Raw genomic sequence first — 20,275 nt, 5'->3', positions numbered from 1 at the left:
TTCTTGATCAGTATCTGACAAATCTATAGATATAAGTTCAGTTGTTGATGAAAAAGCAGGTATAATTTAAGTTGTTGATTAATCTCCAAATTTGTGGGCCCCCCACAATCATTGTGCCCACGGCCCCCCACATGGTAAATCCGGCCCTGAATTTACTTCCCCCCAATTAGCCACTCATGTGGCCCAGTCGGTATTTAAAGGTGAAGACACTGTATGTTGCCAGTTTTAAACCTCGCTGAAGGATATATCCAAACAGTCAAAATGAAATGATTCCGCATGTGCCCGTCTTCCAAAGGCGGATCGCCGCACAAAACATGTTCTTTTAAGGAATAACAGGTTTATTTACAGAAAAGCCACAAGACCACGAAAACTGAGAATCCCAAAACAAAAGATAGACCGACACAAATGCAAGCAAATAAATAAATAAATATACAACCTGAAAACAAAAACACTTAATCTATGATTTAATGCAACCTGTGCATTTTGTCTGTCCGTGCGTTCATCTATCTCCCGTTACCGGCGGCCACTTCCCACGCTGCGTTTGAAAAGCTCCGAAGAGCACGAAGAGTGCGATACCAAATGAGATACATTTTAAACGTATAAATACAATATGGAATCTCAGTTTGTTTAACAGTGCATTATGATGCGACCTGAGGATTATCACAAAGTTAAACAAACCATTTCAGCGTTGTTAATAACAATAGCCCACACTGAAAGTCTTTGAACAAAGATTGCAGTGCAAGGCAATTATTTAATTAAAGAAAAACCTCCAATCAATATTGTGACCTAAAAATAACGTTTCATAATAAACTTCAAAAGAGGTCCAAAATAAACTTAAATGTAACTAGGCTGGAGATGGCGATGGTTCACGAGCAATGTACACAGTTCGCCTTTTTTATTTTTTGACCTTTGAGGGGACGCCACGGGCAAACTGGCGGGAATCAGGAAAAACGTAAATGGTGAAAGTTGTAGTACTCAAAGAGCACTACTTGCATACCAACTTTCATTCGAAACAGTTGAAAACCCTAGGAGCTCGATGCCCAATTTATTGATTTTTTTGACATTTTCTACGTTCTTGACCTTGGGACAAAAATGAAAAATCGAGCTCCGTGGGGCTATGCAGGTGCCATTGGGCTAACCAGATACGGAAACCCCTGCCAGATTTGACAAACGCCTTCGGAGAAGATGTAACTTGAAATCGGCTACCCCCTAAAAACACGTTTTTGGGCGTGGTTCCGCCCATAATAGGCGCAGCACGCCCATTCTCAGGAAAACACAACAAGATCATGATATAAACCTCCCACCCAAATTTTATCAGGATCGGATCAGAACCCACGGAGCTATGCTCGGGACAGACAGACAGACAGACAGACACCCATAACGAATATAGTGGTCACTTACTGACTCGTGAACCAATACTCGGTGAACTCAATGACTTAATTTGTTAGAGGGAGAGCATCCGCTCTAAGTCGAGGAGGTTGATGTTTCAAATCCCCGCCAAGTTATTAGTTATATCAAAGAATTTAAAAATGGTGCATGTTGCTTCCTTGTTTGAAGCTCAACATTTAAAAAGGATAAACCACAGACAAACTGTCCTCGGTTGGCAACCATTGTGCAGGCTCAATGGGCCAAATTGTCTCTTCTGTGTTGAAGTTCCTTGGAAAGGAAGTCATCTATTATGTATTGTGAACTGCAGTGTCTGTCCATGCATTCGTCTGTCTCCCGTTTACGGTAGCCGCTTCTCACGCTGTGTTTGAAAAGCTCAACATTCAGTTTTGAAATGACAGGAGAACAGGCATGAGTAATGTTGACGGCAAATTTTATTTTGCAAGCAAGATACTTTGCCCTCGTTTTAGAAAAATCCAACCTCCAATGCCTGATTTTGCAGCTCCATTTTGTGGTGGGTGGTATAAGTAGCTTTGGGCTTTGGCTCTGAAACCAAAAGTGCATGTGCAACACAATTAACCTTTTTAAAGACCATGAAATAATTTAAATTGATAGATTAACTTATTTTTCCTGTCACTGGGGACGGGTACTTTTGCTTGTACAAGATGAAATCCAACGGTCACAAAAACACAATCATTCACAAACACAATGGGGTGAACCAGGCGAGGTGTTTTTAAAAAGGATACCGACACCAGAGATCGCACGGAGCTCCACTGCGAGGTCTCCAGCCACTGCATGGACCAGCAAACAGGCGTTGCATCCCGTGGGTGGAGTGGAAAATGCGAAGCATGAGGCAGGCTTGTATTTATGGCGGCCAGGGAGAACAGTATGGCACACTTGTGGTAAAACGCAGCCCGGCTCCACGGACTCAACTCCAACGGCTCCCCTTATCATCCCCAACAAATCAGCTCAACTCCAAATCAGCACCTCCAACTCTTCTCAGCTCCAACTGATCTAACTTGACTCTGGACGGTACCTTTTATGACATTCCCCAGGGCCGTGCCCAAGCGTGCTTTGTTCACCCTCTGGAACCCGCCGATGATGGAGCACGTCACTACCTCCGGTTTGATTCCCGAACTGACAATAAACTGTCAGATGGGCACTTCACAGGAAGGATGTTGCATGCTAAAGTGTGCTGTCCCTCAGATGAATGTTAAGCTGGGTGTCGCATCAACTAGCATGGTGGTGGACATTAAAGATCCCACAGTGTCTTTTACAAAGAGTAGGTGATGCACTGCCACCTGCATGTCAGGGCAGGAATGATGTGAGGAAACCGGCAATAACTCACATCCTTTTCATCAAAAGACACCAAGAATTCTTTACTGTCCACCAACTAATTATATAGTGGAAACGTCCTCGGCTTTAACAATCATCCGAGGGATGGCATACTTTGGAATGCGAAGTCCTGCGTGTGAAGCACCAAATATACACCGTTTCTTGTCGGTTTTTTTTCCCCCCTTCTACAAGAGTGAGGAGATGAGTTATTGCCCGTTCATGAATCAAACCCAGGCGAGACACCACAAAGCCAAGTGCACGATACATTTACACCATTCTCTCGGACAAGAGTTTAAATGGTTAATTGCAAGCAATACTTTCAGACTTTATGAATGTTTCATTTTTACACAATGTCTGGTTGATTATCAAGTTGGTTACATATCCGTCATGTACTTTTAATATGTTGTCTATTGCCTGTGATACGATCAATCCAAATGGACCTTTCTCTGCCTCCAGTTCCAGGACCTCCCTTTGCCTTGTACTTTCCTGATGTACAACTGACGTCTGTCCGCCTTGCTTGGCAGCCCCCAACCGAGCCAAATGGAGTCATCCTGGGTGAGACTGACAGTTTCTCGGGTCCAATTATTTGTGATGCCTTTTGTGATGTTCCTTCTACTTGAAACCTTATTTTCTTTGGGAAAAAAGTATTTTAAAAAAACTGTTGCGGTTTTCCTTCAGCACAACCATTGTAGTACATTATCTTACTTTGTCTGTGATGTTTCCGTGAAATGCGTGTCGTTGCCCTGAACATTTCTCGCGGTGATTTATTCAGGATTTATGATTAAAAGACAATGTGGATTTTGTTCTGTGACCAAAACACAAACAGACTTAGTTGTAGCACATTCTAAATACAATTTAAACATTCAATCAACCAAATGGTCGATTGAACATGATCTGCTGTGATCACCAGGTGGAGGAATTCGTCACAATTAATTGAGCTTAATGGGCCATGTCAGCAAAGACCAGGAAGGGTTCAAATGTGCCAAAGCTGTCGATGCAATGCTTAAAGCGTATGAACTATGTATAAATTTGTCTTCGCACTTGGCAAAGCTAAGGAATATTTTTTGTGAAGGATACCATGGTTTATTTACTTGGGATGATGCTATGACAGGATGCGCAGACGTCGTGTGCTTGCCTTTTCGCTGTCCAGTTCACGTTCAATTCCCGATCCAACTATTTGCTGTTGAATTGGTTCTTCGTAAGCAGGGTGCTCTTCAACACAGAAACATGGTACACTGTCCCTCTAATTGACATTAAACCGGGTGTTCCTTCTGCTGGCATTTGCTCATGGATGTTAAAGATCCCATAGTGTCTTTTACGAAGAGTAGGCAAGTTATCGTCGGCACCTTGGCCAAATACCAAAGTCCTGTCCCAATCACCTTCAGTGGAATGTCAAGCCTGAGCAACCAGTTTGTGAAGAACTTAGCCCAAGACATTCCCCAGCCGACCCCACAAAAAGGTGGGGATAATTGGTGCCATTGAAGAAGTACAAGGATTTCCTGCTGGAAATGAATACTTATTTTTGGGTTCCTTGTGGTTTGCTTAAGTGAACAGTTCAAGGCAATTATAATGTAGCAATAATAAAAAAAAATTTTACTCTATTTAGAATAATAAATATATCAACTATAACATGGCATTTGAAAAATAAAAAACTGTAAGCAGCCAAGCCCCAAAAATATTTCAGAAAATTAAATAAACAAAGTATTGTTGGACTTGTCATTTATCAGGTCGATCATCACACATGAGTGTTCCTGTTTCGAGATGTAGTCGAGGCTGGCAAATATCCCATGAAATGTCCACAGCAATTACTCAGGGGAAGTTAGTGGGGTTCTGGCCCAATGGAAAATCTTCCACATTGGGGATTCCATTGAAAACTTGTAATTTCCGACAGGGAAGCACAGCACCTGATGTAGGTTCCACATGGGAGAAAATTAGTCCCACAGGATGTCTTTTTGAAGCTCCTCTGACATTGCATCTGTGAATTTAATGGGAATTTTGTGAGACATTTGCATAAGTGGAACCTCGCTATTTGGTACATTGTACCTAATCAAGATGCCGATGACATCCTGCTGCTTACCCTGTTAAATTTGCGGACGAAAAGGATTATAATGGTGCAATATAATATCACTGCGGTGCCAGTTGTGATAGCCTGCTGCCGCCTGGAAATTTTGCTGTGGCTTTTGGTCCGTGTTCGAGCAAATGATTGGACTCTAATGAGCATCGCTAACCCTTTGAAAACCCCACGTCTGTACACGTTGGTGTTTTATAGGAGTCTTCCATTCGTGCTTTCTTCCTGTGAGGGTGGAATTGGATTTCATGCAAACAAAGAATGTCTGCCTTTGTGCTTGAGATTTATCCAAATTCATACCATTAGTATCTGTTCCAATCCTCGATTGAAGTATTTTTCTTGTGCTGAGGATAATAATAAAAATAATACGAGTAAATATATATATATATATATATATATATATATATATATATATATATATATATATATATATATATATATATATATAATAAAAAATAATATACAACAGAGCTATTGGTTAACACGGGGTTACCACTAAATTGCTCGTTCTAATATTTCTACTGGAATTAATACAACTACTTTTACCTACTACTAATACTATTACTACGACAGCTACCACAACGACAAGAACTACATTGATGACCACGATTATTCTCACCTTATTGTTGCATCGGCTGTGGAGAGTTTTGGCCAAAGTCATTCACGAACGTGCTGGCCAACCCTGATGTTTGACTGATGATTTTCACAGGAAATTAATTTGCTCAATATGTGGTTATAACTAACTCACCCACTCTTCAATATAGACATAAACAGAGACATTTGAAGGACATTACCGTAAAACAAACTCAAAAGAAAACCACAAAACTTTTCGTTGTGCTCTCATCAGGTGAAATTCACACAAAGTGAATGAGGTAAGGAAGAAGAACAGTCCAATAGACGCCCACCAACAAAGTCAATTCCGATTGGACATTCTCTACTGATACGTCATCACCTCCCACCAGTCTGGGTGGGAGGAGCCTCTTCAGTGTTCATCTCTCCAATTGGAGGTTGCAGAGTCTGAGGCGGAGCCACTAAGGCTGTTGCAGAATCCTCTTCATCAACATCTTTGATCATGGGACGAGTTTGTGTTCCTCTTCTTCTTTGCACAAATAAGCAAAGTGAGTGGACAAACTCTTTTTGCCGACATAACATATGGTCCATGGAATAGATAAATGCCGCTTCTAGTATTCAGATATGCGTTATGTTTCGTCCTCTACTCAATATCTTGAATACGTCCACATTATACTGTTCAGCACTGTTTGCATTCTCAATCAAATGCTGTCAAATATCAAATACACACGATGTTGGGATTGATGCTGCGACCATCCTGCAAGCACATACCAGCTGTATTCGTGTAGCTAAATCTAAATCATCTCTTCTAAATCCCTCTACCTAATCCATTTCATGGGCCCCATGAGGACTTACCCCTGCCCCATGGAGCCGGTCGAGCTAAGCTAACCCTTCCCCCTAACTAGTGTCATCCTGTGCCCAGGCTAAGGGGATCATCCACCCCTTGCCCGGGAAATCCTGTTCACCCGAAAGTGAGGCTTGCTTTTGTTCATTAATTTTATTTTATTTTAATTTTTGCGCAGCACCAGTGCGGAAACTCACAGCTCGCGCACTTTGCACCTGCCCGTGACGTCATGCAGCTGCACGTGTACCTCGTCCCTCCATTGGACGGTACCATCCGGTAGGGATTCAACCCCTCCTGCCGGATTCCAACCCCACGTGCAGCCATAACGTCACCGTGCGCACCACAAAAAGCAAACCTCGCACTCCGAGGGGCTCCCCACGTGAACACATGTGCTCTGCCCGTTGGAGCTTAACACACACGCCCGCGTGAAGAACCCGTCCGGTCCAAATCCGTTTACCTGCCTAAACTTTGTCTGTCGCGGGCTCAGCAACATTCACCGCGCTCGTTTCCAGACCGGGCTTCACTCCCGCAAGCGAGCACGTGGCGGCCTCGTGCGTTGCACAGCACGGACTTCGCGCTCGCTGCTGGGTGAACCCGGCGCGGTCCCCAAAACAGATACGGCCGTTACCCGGCTTTTGTCCCTCTGTCGCAGTCGTCATCTCCATTCCAACCACGCACATCTGCGTGTCACAACGCACAGACTCCACTCCATTAGACTCACATTCACACCTGGAGACGCGGCTGCATGCTCACGCATGCCGACCGACATCTCCCCCACATACAGCGACCTTACACACACGGTCTCCCTCACACTCGGCCGCTCACTCACTCATGCCATTGAAATGACACTCATGCCATTTCCCTCATACAAACCATACCACTCACACAAGCGGGGGCACTCGCCCACGGTGTTTCACTCACACACGGCGCGCTGGGAAGCACGCATCTCGGCACACTTGCCACCACACCACTCACACGCAGGGTTTCATTCCCACACGGGGTGTCACTCATACCCGGTCTCATCCGTACACGGGCTCGCACTCACACCTTGCACCACACACACCGGGACAACCACAGTGGGGATTCGTGTCCCCACAAGGGTTTCCGGGGCCTCTATACCCCCCAAGCTTTGTGCACTCGTTCGCAGCACTCCTCCCCTCGACCCCGCAAAGCACGACTGAACCCACCTGGTCGTGATCCGCCTCAGGGGGGCATACTCCCTCCCCTCGTTCCTGGAGGAGGCCATCCAGCTGCTCGCACCGGGTCTCTAACCAGTCCGCCAGCTCCCCCTCATGGTCCTCCACTACCTCTGTGTGTGTGTGTGTGCGTCTCTAACCCCATCAAATTCACTCTCTATCTTCCGTGTCTCTGGCAATACTTTCATTTCCTTCTTTGTCTTTGTTACTTCCCTCGTCTGCATTTTTATTTGTGTCTCCTTTATCCGGGTTGGTCCTCATTGTTCCTTCATCCGACGAGTGGCGTCGATTAAGTCCTGCACTACCGACATTGCTCCTTGTGGTGCTGTCACACATCCCACCTTATTACGTTGTTCTACCCTCTTCTCCATTTTTATTTGTGTCTCCTTTATCCGGGTTGGTCCTCATTGTTCCTTCATCCGACGAGTGGCGTCGATTAAGTCCTGCACTACCGACATTGCTCCTTGCGGTGCTGTCACACATCCCACCTTATTATGTTGTTCTACCCTCTTCTCCATTTTTATTTGTGTCTCCTTTATTAGGGTTGGTCCTAATTGTTCTTTCATCTGACGAGTGGTGTCGATTAGGTCCTGCACCACCGACATTGCTCCTTGTGGTGCTGTCACACATCCCACCTTATTGCGTTGTTCTGCTTCCTGGCTCCTTCCGAGTCATTCCTCCTCTCGGAACTTCCTGAGTTCTTCATTCTCCCTCCGGAGCTTTTCATTCTCCGTGGACTCCAATCTTGCTCCCAGTTTTAGTTGTTCAATTTCCAACTCACATTGTTCTTGTTTCCTGCCCCACAGTTTCTCCTGCTCTTCATTTTCCAATCTCATCGTTTTTCAATTGGCTCATTTCCTTCCTGGGTTTCATTCGCTGTTCTCTCATTACCCTTCCTTGTTTCCTCTCCTGTCTTTCCTTCTCCAGTTTCATTGTTTGCTTCATTTGGTTAATCTCCCTTTTGTGTTTCATTTGCTGTTCTCTCACTACTCTTCCTCGTTTCCTCTCTTTTCTTTCCTTCTCCAGTTTCCTGGTTTTCTTCATTTGGTTCATCTCCATTTTATGTTTCATTCGCTGTTCTTTGTCTATCTCCTCGCACTCCAGCCTCACGTTTAATTTCAATTGGTCAACCTCGGCTTCATGTTCCTTTTGTTTTCTTTCCCATTGTTCCTCTCGTTCTTCCCTCTCCAATCTCGTTGTGTCCTTCAATCTCCTGATTTCTCCTTCCTGCTTCATTCCTTGCTCCTTCAACTTCTCCTCGTATTCCAACCTATTTTTTTTCCTTTTGTCGTTCAGTTTCAAATTCATTCTCTTTCAGTTTTCTATTCCACTGTACCTCTTGTTCCTCATTCTGCAATCTCGTCATTTCTTTCAACTGACTGATTTCTTTCTCCCGTCTCATTCCTTGTTCTTTGTATTTCCTATTCCACTGTCTTCCTTGTTCCTCATTCTGCAATCTTGTTATTTCTTTCAGTTGGCTGACTTCCTTCTCCTGTCTTATTCGTTCTTCCTTCATTACTCTTTTTTGCATCTCATTCTGCAATCTCGTGGTTTCCTTCAGTTGGCTGATTTCCTTCCCCTGTCTCATTCCTTGTTCTTTCAGTACTCTTTCTTGTTCCTCATTCTGCAATCTTGTTATTTCTTTCAGTTGGCTGACTTCCTTCTCCTGTCTTATTCGTTCTTCCATCATTAACCTTTCTTGCATCTCATTCTTTAATCTGGCCTTCGCTTCCAGCTGTTCGATCTGTACTGTGTGGTTCCTTAACGTTTCATTCTCTGTTGTCGTTCTTTCTTCTCTCACCATCCTCAACTCGTTTTGTAATTCCGTCTCTTTGTTTTGGTGTTTCTGTAACTCAGAAGCTTTCTTTTCCAATTCCTTTCTCATCTCCGCACACTCCGACTTTACTTTGGCTTCTAATTGTTCAATCTGCTCAGTGTGGTTCCTTAACGTTTCATTCTCTGTTCTCTTCCTTTCCTCTTTTAACATCGTCAGTTCGTCTTGTAATCCTCTTTCTTTGTTTTCGTGTTTCAGTATCTCAGAAGTTTTTGTTTCTAATTCCTCCCTCAATTTGCGTGCTTCTTCACTCATTTCATCTCTTCTTTCCACCGCTTCCCTCCTCAATCCGTCCCTTTTTTTACTGTATTCATTTAGTTTTTTCTGCCATTCCTTTCCCATTCTTATCTCCCCTTCCAGGATTTCTCTTTTAAACTGGCTTGCCCTTACCTCTCGCTTCAGTAGTTCCAATTCCCCATCTTGTTTGCGTTTTTCCTTTTCGAGCTTTGTTTTCCTTTCTCCTTCCTCCCTCAATTCTCCCTGCAGTTCTTTGAACTGTTCTGACTTTTCCAGCAATTCCTCCGTCCTTTCCTCCAGCTGTCTCTCTCCTCTTTTTATCTTCCATTCTAGGCTTTCTCTTTCCTAATTGCCTGTTCTTATCTCTTCCTTCAATTGTTCCAACTCCCCATCGTGTTCACATTTTTTCTCTTCCAACTGTATTTCCCTCACTCTCCCCTCCAGTTCTTTGAACCGCCTTGCTTCCTCCAATAATTTTTCCATTAATTGTTTTACTTCCAAGTCGTGCTCCGTTTGTTTCTTTCGAGCTCGGTTTTCCATTCTTCCTCCCATTGTTTCCTATCCTGGGAGATACCAATCTGCTGTTCCTCTATTCTTTTGTTCAGTTTGCTCTTCGCATATTCCAACTGACGGGTATAAAACACTACCAAATTATTTTTCCCACATAGTTTGTCGACTCTATTGGCCAAGTCATGTTTTTGACACCAAATTCGTTCCAGTAAATCATCCAATCGCTGTGTCCCCCCGTACACATAATTTTTCTGAAGCTCGCCTGCGTGCCGTTGTGACTCGTCCACTCCACTTTGCACCTCCTCGATATATTCTTCATAACGCTTCACCTTTTCCAAGACATCCCCCAATTGTGCCTGAAGCCTGCCAATGCTCGCATAGTCATCCTGCCACGCCTGCCATGGCACATGCCGTGACCACGTGGCTTGAACCGGTGACTGGGAGCTCACGCCTCGTGCTTTGCCGTTAGTTGTGCTATTAATATCAGCCCGCTCCGTGCTGCGCTGAGGTGCGATCGCGCTGCCATTGTGCGACTCCGTTTGCCGGTAAAGTTCGTGCTCAAGCCGCTCCCACTGACCACAGTTAGTGGTGGGGTTATAATTATAAAAAGAACCGACCCGGGCCATGGATCCTACATTTCTACACATATACATTTCTACCCTCGGCACCCGCTCGCCTTGAGATGCCATCTTATTTCTCGTAAGGGGTTAATTTAGCTCGCTCGTAATTTGAAGGGAATAGGGGATCGCTCCTCACACCCCTGGACCAATTCCCCGTGAATTTAGCTGGAGACAGGAGAGTTTGTTATCCCACTCCTGACACCAGTGTTGCGAATTCGCGCCCGCCGGCGTGCGAACGGCCACGTAACTCAAATCGCGGCACGTCGCCCACCGGACGGACAATTCTGTCGTGACCCTCTCGGACTAACGCCAGGAGCTCGTCACGGGTGGGCCTTTAGGCCTCACCACGATCGTGCCAATCGGCCCCCCGCGTGGGATAGGGTTGTTCGCCAAACTCGACCTACCTAAGTACCCACGCGGAGGGTAGACCGGGCGATCGCACCTCGCCGCAGGTCGACTCCGGACACGGGCCGCTTAAGCGATCCGTTCCGTACTATCGGGATAACCGAGCGGTGTTATCGTCGGCCTCGACGGTTCCGATTAATTATCGGGCGTATTAAGCCCACTACCAACCCTTTACGTGAAGCAAGATGGAGATTCAATTAAAGAAAAGACGAAGCGAAACGGGAAAACAGTTCAATATGATGCACATTTATTCCGCGGCACACGGAGAGCACACATATACAATTAAAACAATTATGCACAAAAGCAAATGTAACAAAAGAAACAATGACGCAGAGATACTACCGAATAAGACCGACACACGGCAACACTTAACAGTTTTACTTCACCAGACTGGCGCCACACACACACGTTTACACAGAAACAAAAGAAAAGGCCACCCTCAAAGACAAGGGGGCAGACGGGGCCTGTGGGCCAATATTTGCGCGGGACCTGAAAGAGCGGTCAGGTCCGCGAGACCGGGTGGGTCCTGCCCGCGTCTTTGTGATGAGCCGCAAATGTGGCAGCGCGGCGGTTCCCCGACTTCGTGCTTCTTCGCGGGTTTCGTTGGCACTGCTTGGAGTGGGGTGGGAACGGGCCCCCCTTTACGCACTATCTCAGCGCGGGGTAAAAGGGGTGGGGGGGAATTGTTGATGCTCTGGGGAAAGAGTATAGCTGGCTTGCTTGGGTTCCGTGACGAGCGATTCCACCACGACCTCGTCGCAGACCGCCGTCTTCCTTACCTCGGACCCGAGATCCTCGAACTCTTCCCCCAATTCTCCTCAGCCGACTGCCGAAAACCACCGGGACGCCCTCGTCTCCCGACTCCACTCCGCGCTCCAACCCGACTCTGCCCAAAACTCTCTCCGCTTTTCTGCCACTCTCCGCTCTTCCAAAACCGACTCTGCCTTTTCTGCCACTCTCCGCTATTCCAAACTGACTGCCCAGATTCGCCTTGCGCTCGGCGCTTTATAGGCCGGCAGGAGAACCCATATGCAAATTTCCAGATCAGGACGAGCTCGGGGGTGGAGCCACGCTCGCCCATTGGACGGAGAAAAAGGGGCGTGAATCTCCCCTGATCCTAGAATTTGCATATCTGGATTCCACACAGACGCGCCTGGAGGCGGGGCCAAACCGCCTCGCGCTTGCTGATTGGACGGATCAGAAGTGGGCGTGTAGCATTCCTGATCCGTATTCTCCTCGGAAAGGCCGCATTTTGCACTCGCGGCTCGGCGCGCATCTTGTACGAGCCCAGGACAGCCCAACGCTCGGTGCTCACAGGTGGTGCGGAATGGCCGCAGAAGGAGAGAGGTGGAGGTGGTGGAGGGTTTATGGTGGTGGTTTATGGCCATGGTGCCGTTCAGAATGGCAGTGATGCGATGTTTGCAGGAGTGAGTTGTGAAGGTAAAGATCGTGGCTGTTGGCGTTGTTGTTGTTGTTGTGAAGCGGCGTTGTGGTTGGTGGTTGTTGTGTGATGGCGGTTGAGACGTGGTTGGTTCAAAATAAAGAGAGAACAGAAAAACGGCTTTCTCAAAGGGTCGCAGCCCGAATGAATCACATTTATTCCCTCTAAACAACGGGTTTGGGGCTAACTACACATGTACTTACAGAGATATCTCACCTACGGGACCTGAATGGTGGTTTGCAAATTTCCACAACCGCAACAATATATATATATACATATATATATATATATATATATATATATATATATATATATATATATATATCTTCTTCTTCTTTCGGCTGCTCCCGTTCGGGGTCGCCACAGCGGATCATCCGTGTGATCCGCACAGTGATTTGGCACATGTTTTCCGCCAGATGCCCTTCCTGACGCAACCCTGGTCGCCTCTTAAGACACAGGGATATGGTACACCTATTTTAACCGGGGTATACACCGGCCCAGTACACTGGTACTCATTTCGCCGACCTCGGAAGGATGACAGGCTGAGTCAACCCCCTGGTGTATTAATTCAGTGGCCCAACGGGGCTTGAACTCAGGACCTTTTGGATCCCAAGCCGCTGCCCTAACCACTGCGCCAACACCAGGATATATATATATATATATATATATATATATATATATATATATATATATATATATATATATATATATATATATATATATATATATATATATATATATATATATATATATATATATATATATATATATATATATATATATATATATATATATATATATATATATATATATATATATATATATATATATATATATATATATATATATATATATATATATATATATATATATATATATATATATATATATATATATATATATATATATATATATATATCTTTTTGAAATTGTAGCGTGATCCCCTTGCACCAAATAACTATAAATTTGGAAGGCCTCGGATTCTAAATCCTACTCCAATGCCAAATGTCATGTCCATGCTGATTAGCATCGATGCTGGATGGATGGACCAAATCAGCTTTAACTCCCTCAGACTGCATTGGAATTATGGTGGCCTTTCACACGTGAGAACTCTTGTAAAACCAACAGGTTTATTTCCCAAACCAAACCAGGGAAAAATTGACATGATAAAGGAATATGATGACAGGTTTGGGAGGGAAGGAAGGAAATGCAATAAATAATTAATTAATTTGGGAATCCATCTTTATTTGGCCCTCCTGAAACTACACTGCTGTATTTGGTCAGTTATTCGATTATATACAGTGAGGTAAAATAAATCTAAAGAAACCTAAGGCTCCTCACTCTGTACTCAATCACAGATGGGGAAAGGTTTAGGGTAACCGGGTGGCCTCAGCTGTTGGTGGATAAGCAGGAGATGATGAGACGAGTAGGCGATGATGAGACGAGTAGGCGATGATGAGACGAGTAGGCGATGAGGGAATGAGCAGGCAATGAGGGGATGAGCAGGTGATTAGGGGATGGCAGAAGAGATTATAGCACACGGCAGCATCCAGGAACGATGAGCAGGCTGCAGGCATGATGAAACAGGCACCGGGCAGAGGCAGGCAGGCAGGACAACAGCTCTCCTCAGCACTGTTATACTCAGATTCACGATCTTCCCAAAAAAACGCACCACACCTGTGTGATTCAGGCTCCTCCCCTCCCTCTCTGGACAACACTCTGCCCCTTGAAGCATCCATAGCTCCACCCCTGGAGCCTTCCATAGCTTTGCCCCAAGATGCGTCCATAGCTCTGCCTCCCTCCTCCCTGTTGCCTGGCAGAGCCCCAATGCCACCTGTTCCCATCCGGTTGGGCATTAGAAGGGGTTATACGTACAATTCCTTACCTTTTTCCTGAATTAATTATTACCACTCACCATCCCCTGCATGGTGCACATTCAAACAAGACAATCCTTATGCTAACGTTTCCATACTTAATCACATTGAGATTGGCTAGCTACCCATACAACCAGACTACTCTGTTAATGTCTAACCACTCCCCCTCCCCCCCCAAACATAATAATATTATTGTTGCTCATTACATAATAGTAACTCGACTTAATATGAAGTGTTTTCACACGTAATCGACAAGATAATTCATCGTGCAATAAAAATAAAATCATGTAAACACACTTGTTTTTTTAAGTTCAGAAAGAAGTAATATACAACATTTTGACATTCAAATAATAGCATTAATCAAATAATAGTATTCTTGTGACCATCCTTACCTTGTTTACATACTTTTTGGCATACCATCCTTCCACCATTTTACAGTTTTTAAATGTTTTTTTTTAATAACATGTATATCAGCTCAGAGGAGAGTGTGCATTCCTCTTTGAAGTACACACCTGCTCTGGATTTTTAATGAGTCGTGTTAAAATTGTAATGTACAACTTGTACAAAAATTAGTTTTGCAATATTTGTGAAATTCGTGAATGCGATGAACATATTGACAGGATTATCAGATCACTGCATTTCATAAGAACTAGAAGGGGTAACCGGTGAAAAATTTACTTTCACCTTTCAAAAATCGTGCGAATTAATTATATTGAAATATCAGCTTTTTTGTATCCTTTTCTCACCTGTGTTGCAAGTAGAGTGAAAGGCGGTGTACAATCAAACATACTGCTTGATCTGGTGATATAGTACTATTATATGATTAAAATGGGAATGTTGATAAATAAAAAGTATTGAATATAGCAAACGTTTTCTGAATCTAATCGATGTGATAAACGGGATTGGATGAGACTCACCATAATTATAAGTGAAGAAGAAGAATTTGGAGGAAGAATTTTTGTTTTAATGTAAATTGAAACCAACCCTGCTGTCCTCAACTTACTTAACCACATCATGCTGTTTGATCAGTTATAATCCCCTGTAGGACAATTGTTGCCGGCGCATGTAGGCGATGACGGCCGGATGCTGGGACGGACGCAGACACGCCGAGACTGAGCTCCTTTTACGTTATAGATCATTCCTTCAAATTTTATGTGATCTTTCTCTATTTTCCTCTCAATGATGAGAAAATAACGTTTTGGGATAACATGTGACATCATCGTGGTTTCAAAGTGCTGTGTGAAAATGCCTCTGTTTGTAGAATTGCTCTGCCAGGCAATTGCAGACATTTTCAGAACATGATTTCTCACTTAATTTTTGATACATCCATGAGAAACGAAACAGGCAAAATACAAATACATTGAGTGACTGTATTCCAGACGAATATTTGATCAGGAATTTGGTTCACGGGTTGTCATTCATTTTGCTCATTGTGACATTTAATCTGAGGAGGTTTGGGAGGTACAGAATGCACCTTGACCTTCTCCCCCCTTTTCAAACCACCATTCCACCTTGGCAGTATTACACATTTGAGTGAATTTTGACTTTTAACAATTAAACCAAATTCTCCATAAAAACATCCAGACTATCATTCCGAACCCAAAAATGAAAAATGTACAGTTGAGAAGGATGATGTGGACTATATTTTTCATCCGAACTGTACTCTCTCATGGAGATTTTGGCATGATTAGCAATCGTACAAAAATCTAACACAAAAACCAGAGCAAAACTGAAGGAGATAACTGTCTCGACACATTCTTAATTTGTGAGTTCTGAATGATAGTCTGCACGGTATTTTCCTTCTTAAAGAAAATGCATTCAGATAAAAAAATCCTGCATACCAACAGGATATTTCAACATAAAGTAATTCCTTTTGGAATTGTAATACATCCGACTATATACAGGGGGCTGCAAAAGTAGGTATACAGTAATGAAAAACAAAACGTGTGCACAAAACGTGTTTTATTGATTGTACAAGCATATCAATAATAACATACCAATAATAAACATATCAATAATAAACATATTAATACCTCAAATGATCAAACTGTTTGCCCCCGGCATTCACACACTCCACTAGTTATAATATTGGTAATACTGGTATAATCCTTCCTGTATACCTACTTTTGCAGCTATATATATATATATATATATATATATATATATATATATATATATATATATATATATATATATATATATATATATATATATATACACACATATGTATATATATATATATATATATGTATATATATATATATGTACATATACATATATATATATATATATATATATATATATATATATATATATGTATATGTATGTATGTATATATATATATATATATATATATATATATATATATGTATATATATATGTATATATGTATATATATATGTATATATATATGTATATATATATATATATGTATATATATATATATGTATATATATATGTATATATATATGTATATATATATGTATATATATGTATATATATATATATATATATATATATATATACATACACACACACACACACACACACACACACACACACACACACACACATGTCGTGGCAAAAAATATTGGCACCCTTGCAGTTTTTTTAAATCATGCCCCATTTCTTACAAAAATATCATTGAAATTAAAAAAATATTTTGGTATCCACATATGTATTTCTTTGGATTGCAGTAAAACAAAATAAAAAATCTGAAAAAAACAGTGGCCGCGTAATCGTAATCAAACAGTGGCTGTGGCCGTAAAATCCCATTAAATATAAACTACCTTCTAAAATCCCCCCCCTCCCCAGCTGAGGGGCCTCGCCACCGAACCTTTCACCTTCCCGGGGCCCGTCCCGACATTTTTTGTTTCCCCCTCACCAACCCCTTTAGGCTATGACTGCCATGGCCCAATAGATATGGAACTGAGAGTAGGCTCGCGTCAGACCTATGTTCAGAAGATGGAATTCATTCAAAAAGAACCCAGGCAATGCTGGTGCAATCAGCTCATATATGTATATATATATGTATATATATGTATATATAAATATTATTTATATACATACATGTATATATATATATATATATATATATATATATATATATATATATATGTATATATACACATACATACATATATATGTAAAAACGAAATTTATACATATAAATATTATTTATATACATACATGTATATATATATATATATATATATATATATATATATATATATATATATATATATATGTATATATAAATATTATTTATATACATACATGTATATATATATATATATATATATATATATATGTATACATATATACATATATATATATATATATATATATATATATATATATATATGTATATATTTATATTCTATAAGGGCTTTGCTTCAAGGCTTCAATGGGTGTGTCATTCAGGCCTAAGTCACATTTGCCACGGCGGCCGTGGGTTCTCCAAAATTTATGGCCACTAGCAATTATATGGTGGCCACAGTATTTCAACGGTCACACAATGTAGCAGTCACATATGTTTTTATTTTTCGGGGAGTCACACGGCGTATTTAGAAATTGTGGAGACCGAAAACGTGGTGGTGCCGTACGGTCTTTGATTTGATGTCGCACGGTGACCTTAGGGCGTCCCTGCGGCGGCCATAGAATTTTCAAGGCAGACGCAAGGTAGCCTCAAGGTGCCCGCAAGGCGACCGCAGGGGGGCCCCAAGGTGAACGTGTGGCCAGACGGATGGTAACGAGTTGGTATATATACCAGTTCTTTTTTTACTGAAATAAAAATACAACAGTTCGGAATATACCAGTACATGGTGCCCCCAGAAGCTGAATTGAATTCGTTCCAGGAGGCTGTTCGGATTGCAAAAAGTTTTTTTTTCCCCAATACTTTCCCATTTTTCCCAAACTATTTTCCCAATAAGAAATAATGGAGTGAATTAATCTGTTCCTGGACCCCAGGAAAACCCACTTTCAAGACACTTTAAACTGAAATTCCCCATGTTTAAGGTAAAATAAGATGAGTAAATGACCTTCATGGCGGTGTATTGTATGTAAACTGGTACAATCGCCACATCCAAAGGTCCACACAGGCTTGAGCTCCGGCCTGGGTTCCGATCGCTCGCGCATTCTTCGAGAGCGCTGCCCCCAGGGCAGCTCATCAAACATGATGCCCCCAGAACCACAATCACTTTCATCAAACGCATCGGGCTGAGGTTATCATGGATATTCCAAATTACAACCGGTTTTTCTGTTAAATTAAATCCTTGCCCGACAGTCCGTCACACCACGTGATCGGATTGCTTTTTTGTTATTAATTAAAACACAAGATGAGTTAAAAAAACAAAAAACAGCACAAATCAAGGTGAAAACACGAGGTCAAGTAGCGATCGACACACGAGAGATGCTTTCACGAGTACTGTACTTCCACCGACGAACTGAATGAACAAAGCGCGAAGATGCGGCTCGAACAGGTGGGGGAGACACGTGAACAAACATGAACGCTTCGTTGTGTTCGGTTTTGAAAAATGTGTTCGGTTTTTAGGGAAAAATTCATTTTTCATTGATAAGAGACTACGGCAGCCGCACGAATAATGCAAGCCCACCGTACGCCCTACGTACGGTCGACGTGGAACACAACTACGGCATGTCGAATTGCTACGGTGAACGTAGAAATGAAAAAAGTTATAACTCCGCGTTATAATTCCACGGCGACCCCTACAGCCTGTAAAATATAGCCAAACGGCGTAGGACCACCCTGAGGCCACCTCAGAAACTCTGCGGCTGCCGCACGTTTCTGTCAATTCAAAGGGCGTACGGCCACCGTATCCTCGCCGTAGAGCAAATGTGACTTAGGCCTCTGTCATCCATCATAAGGATATTAAGCCGCATTACTTGTCTGCCAATAGCAGTCATTGGTGGACATTAAAACTCCTCCGGTGTTATTCACAATGGATAGGCGATTTATCACCAGCACCCAATAACAAAATCCAAATTCTCACCACTTTTTTATTTGTATATACATGGTCTGGGCTCGTGGAAGAGCCAGGACACTGAACAGACCAGGATACAACATAACAAAGGGAACACAGGAGAAAGTGGAAACGACAATAGCAGAGCAGAGGGAGAATGTAGATGGAGACAGACAAACAAGGGATGCAGGTGACGATAAGCATTAGGGGAGAATGCAAGGGGTAGAGAATATGGATACAAAAGCAAAATTCTCAGACGAGTGGGGGTGGTTTAACGGCTTTAGAAAAGATCATGGCTTTGGATGGGGGGTTATCTGAGATGGTGGTGAACAGTTCTCTTGAAGACCGGTAGAGAAGTATGACATTGAAGAGTGTGGAAGGTGGTTCCACAGGTGGAAAAAGAGAGGAATAAATGTGTGGAGGTGAGCAGTGGCTCTGGATTTAGGTAGCTTCGCCAGGAAGGGGTTACTGGTGGACCGCATGTGTCCTGCAGATACTTGTGGGGGACACAACACATAGAGGGCAGAGGAGGCAAGACGAGACATGAGGTGGAAGACGACAGAGAGACCACCGACCTGTCGGAGATGGCAAAGATCGGAGATGATTGACCCATCGACTTAGCTCCATCGTGAGAGATTCCCATGATCTTGAAAGCCTTGGTTTCCATGGCATCAAGCTGAGCAAATATGAGGCAATTAAGCGAGCTCAGAGGAGACAGCAGTACTCCAGCAAGTTCTGGATGAAATCCTTGTACTGTATGTGTATTGGAGCTCAGGTGTGCCATTGAAGGACCTTACACGTTGGGGGATGCCAAGCCGGCATCTGGCTTTGAAGTCCAACTTTTAAATGTGGCTAAGGCCTATGTCATATTTGCCACAGTGGCCGTGGGGTCTCCAAAATCTACGGCCACTAGCAATTATACGGCGGCCGCAGTATTTCCACGGTCACACAATGTAGCAGTCACTTATGTTTTTAT

The 20,275-nt window shown here is 42.9% G+C and overlaps 1 protein-coding gene across 4 annotated transcripts in view; it reads left to right on the top strand.

Annotated features, from left to right (window-relative positions):
• The window catches only part of LOC147022221 (protein sidekick-2-like), a 676,300-nt gene that overhangs the window by 520,239 nt on the left and 135,786 nt on the right, over window positions 1–20,275 (top strand). For all 4 annotated transcript variants that reach the window (XM_085892916.1, XM_085892915.1, XM_085892914.1 and 1 more), the window contains one exon: window positions 3,178–3,276. In XM_085892916.1, coding sequence (XP_085749042.1) covers window positions 3,178–3,276 — 99 coding nt within the window. The remainder of the gene's footprint in view (window positions 1–3,177; window positions 3,277–20,275) is intronic.

Source organism: Eptatretus burgeri, chromosome 8 (genome assembly GCF_056783735.1).
Source record: "Eptatretus burgeri isolate ZD-2024b chromosome 8, Ebu_testis_v1, whole genome shotgun sequence".
NCBI classification, from domain to species: domain Eukaryota; kingdom Metazoa; phylum Chordata; class Myxini; order Myxiniformes; family Myxinidae; genus Eptatretus; species Eptatretus burgeri.
Note: the sequence above shows the minus strand (reverse complement) of the source record. Positions and strands in the feature narration are given on the sequence as shown.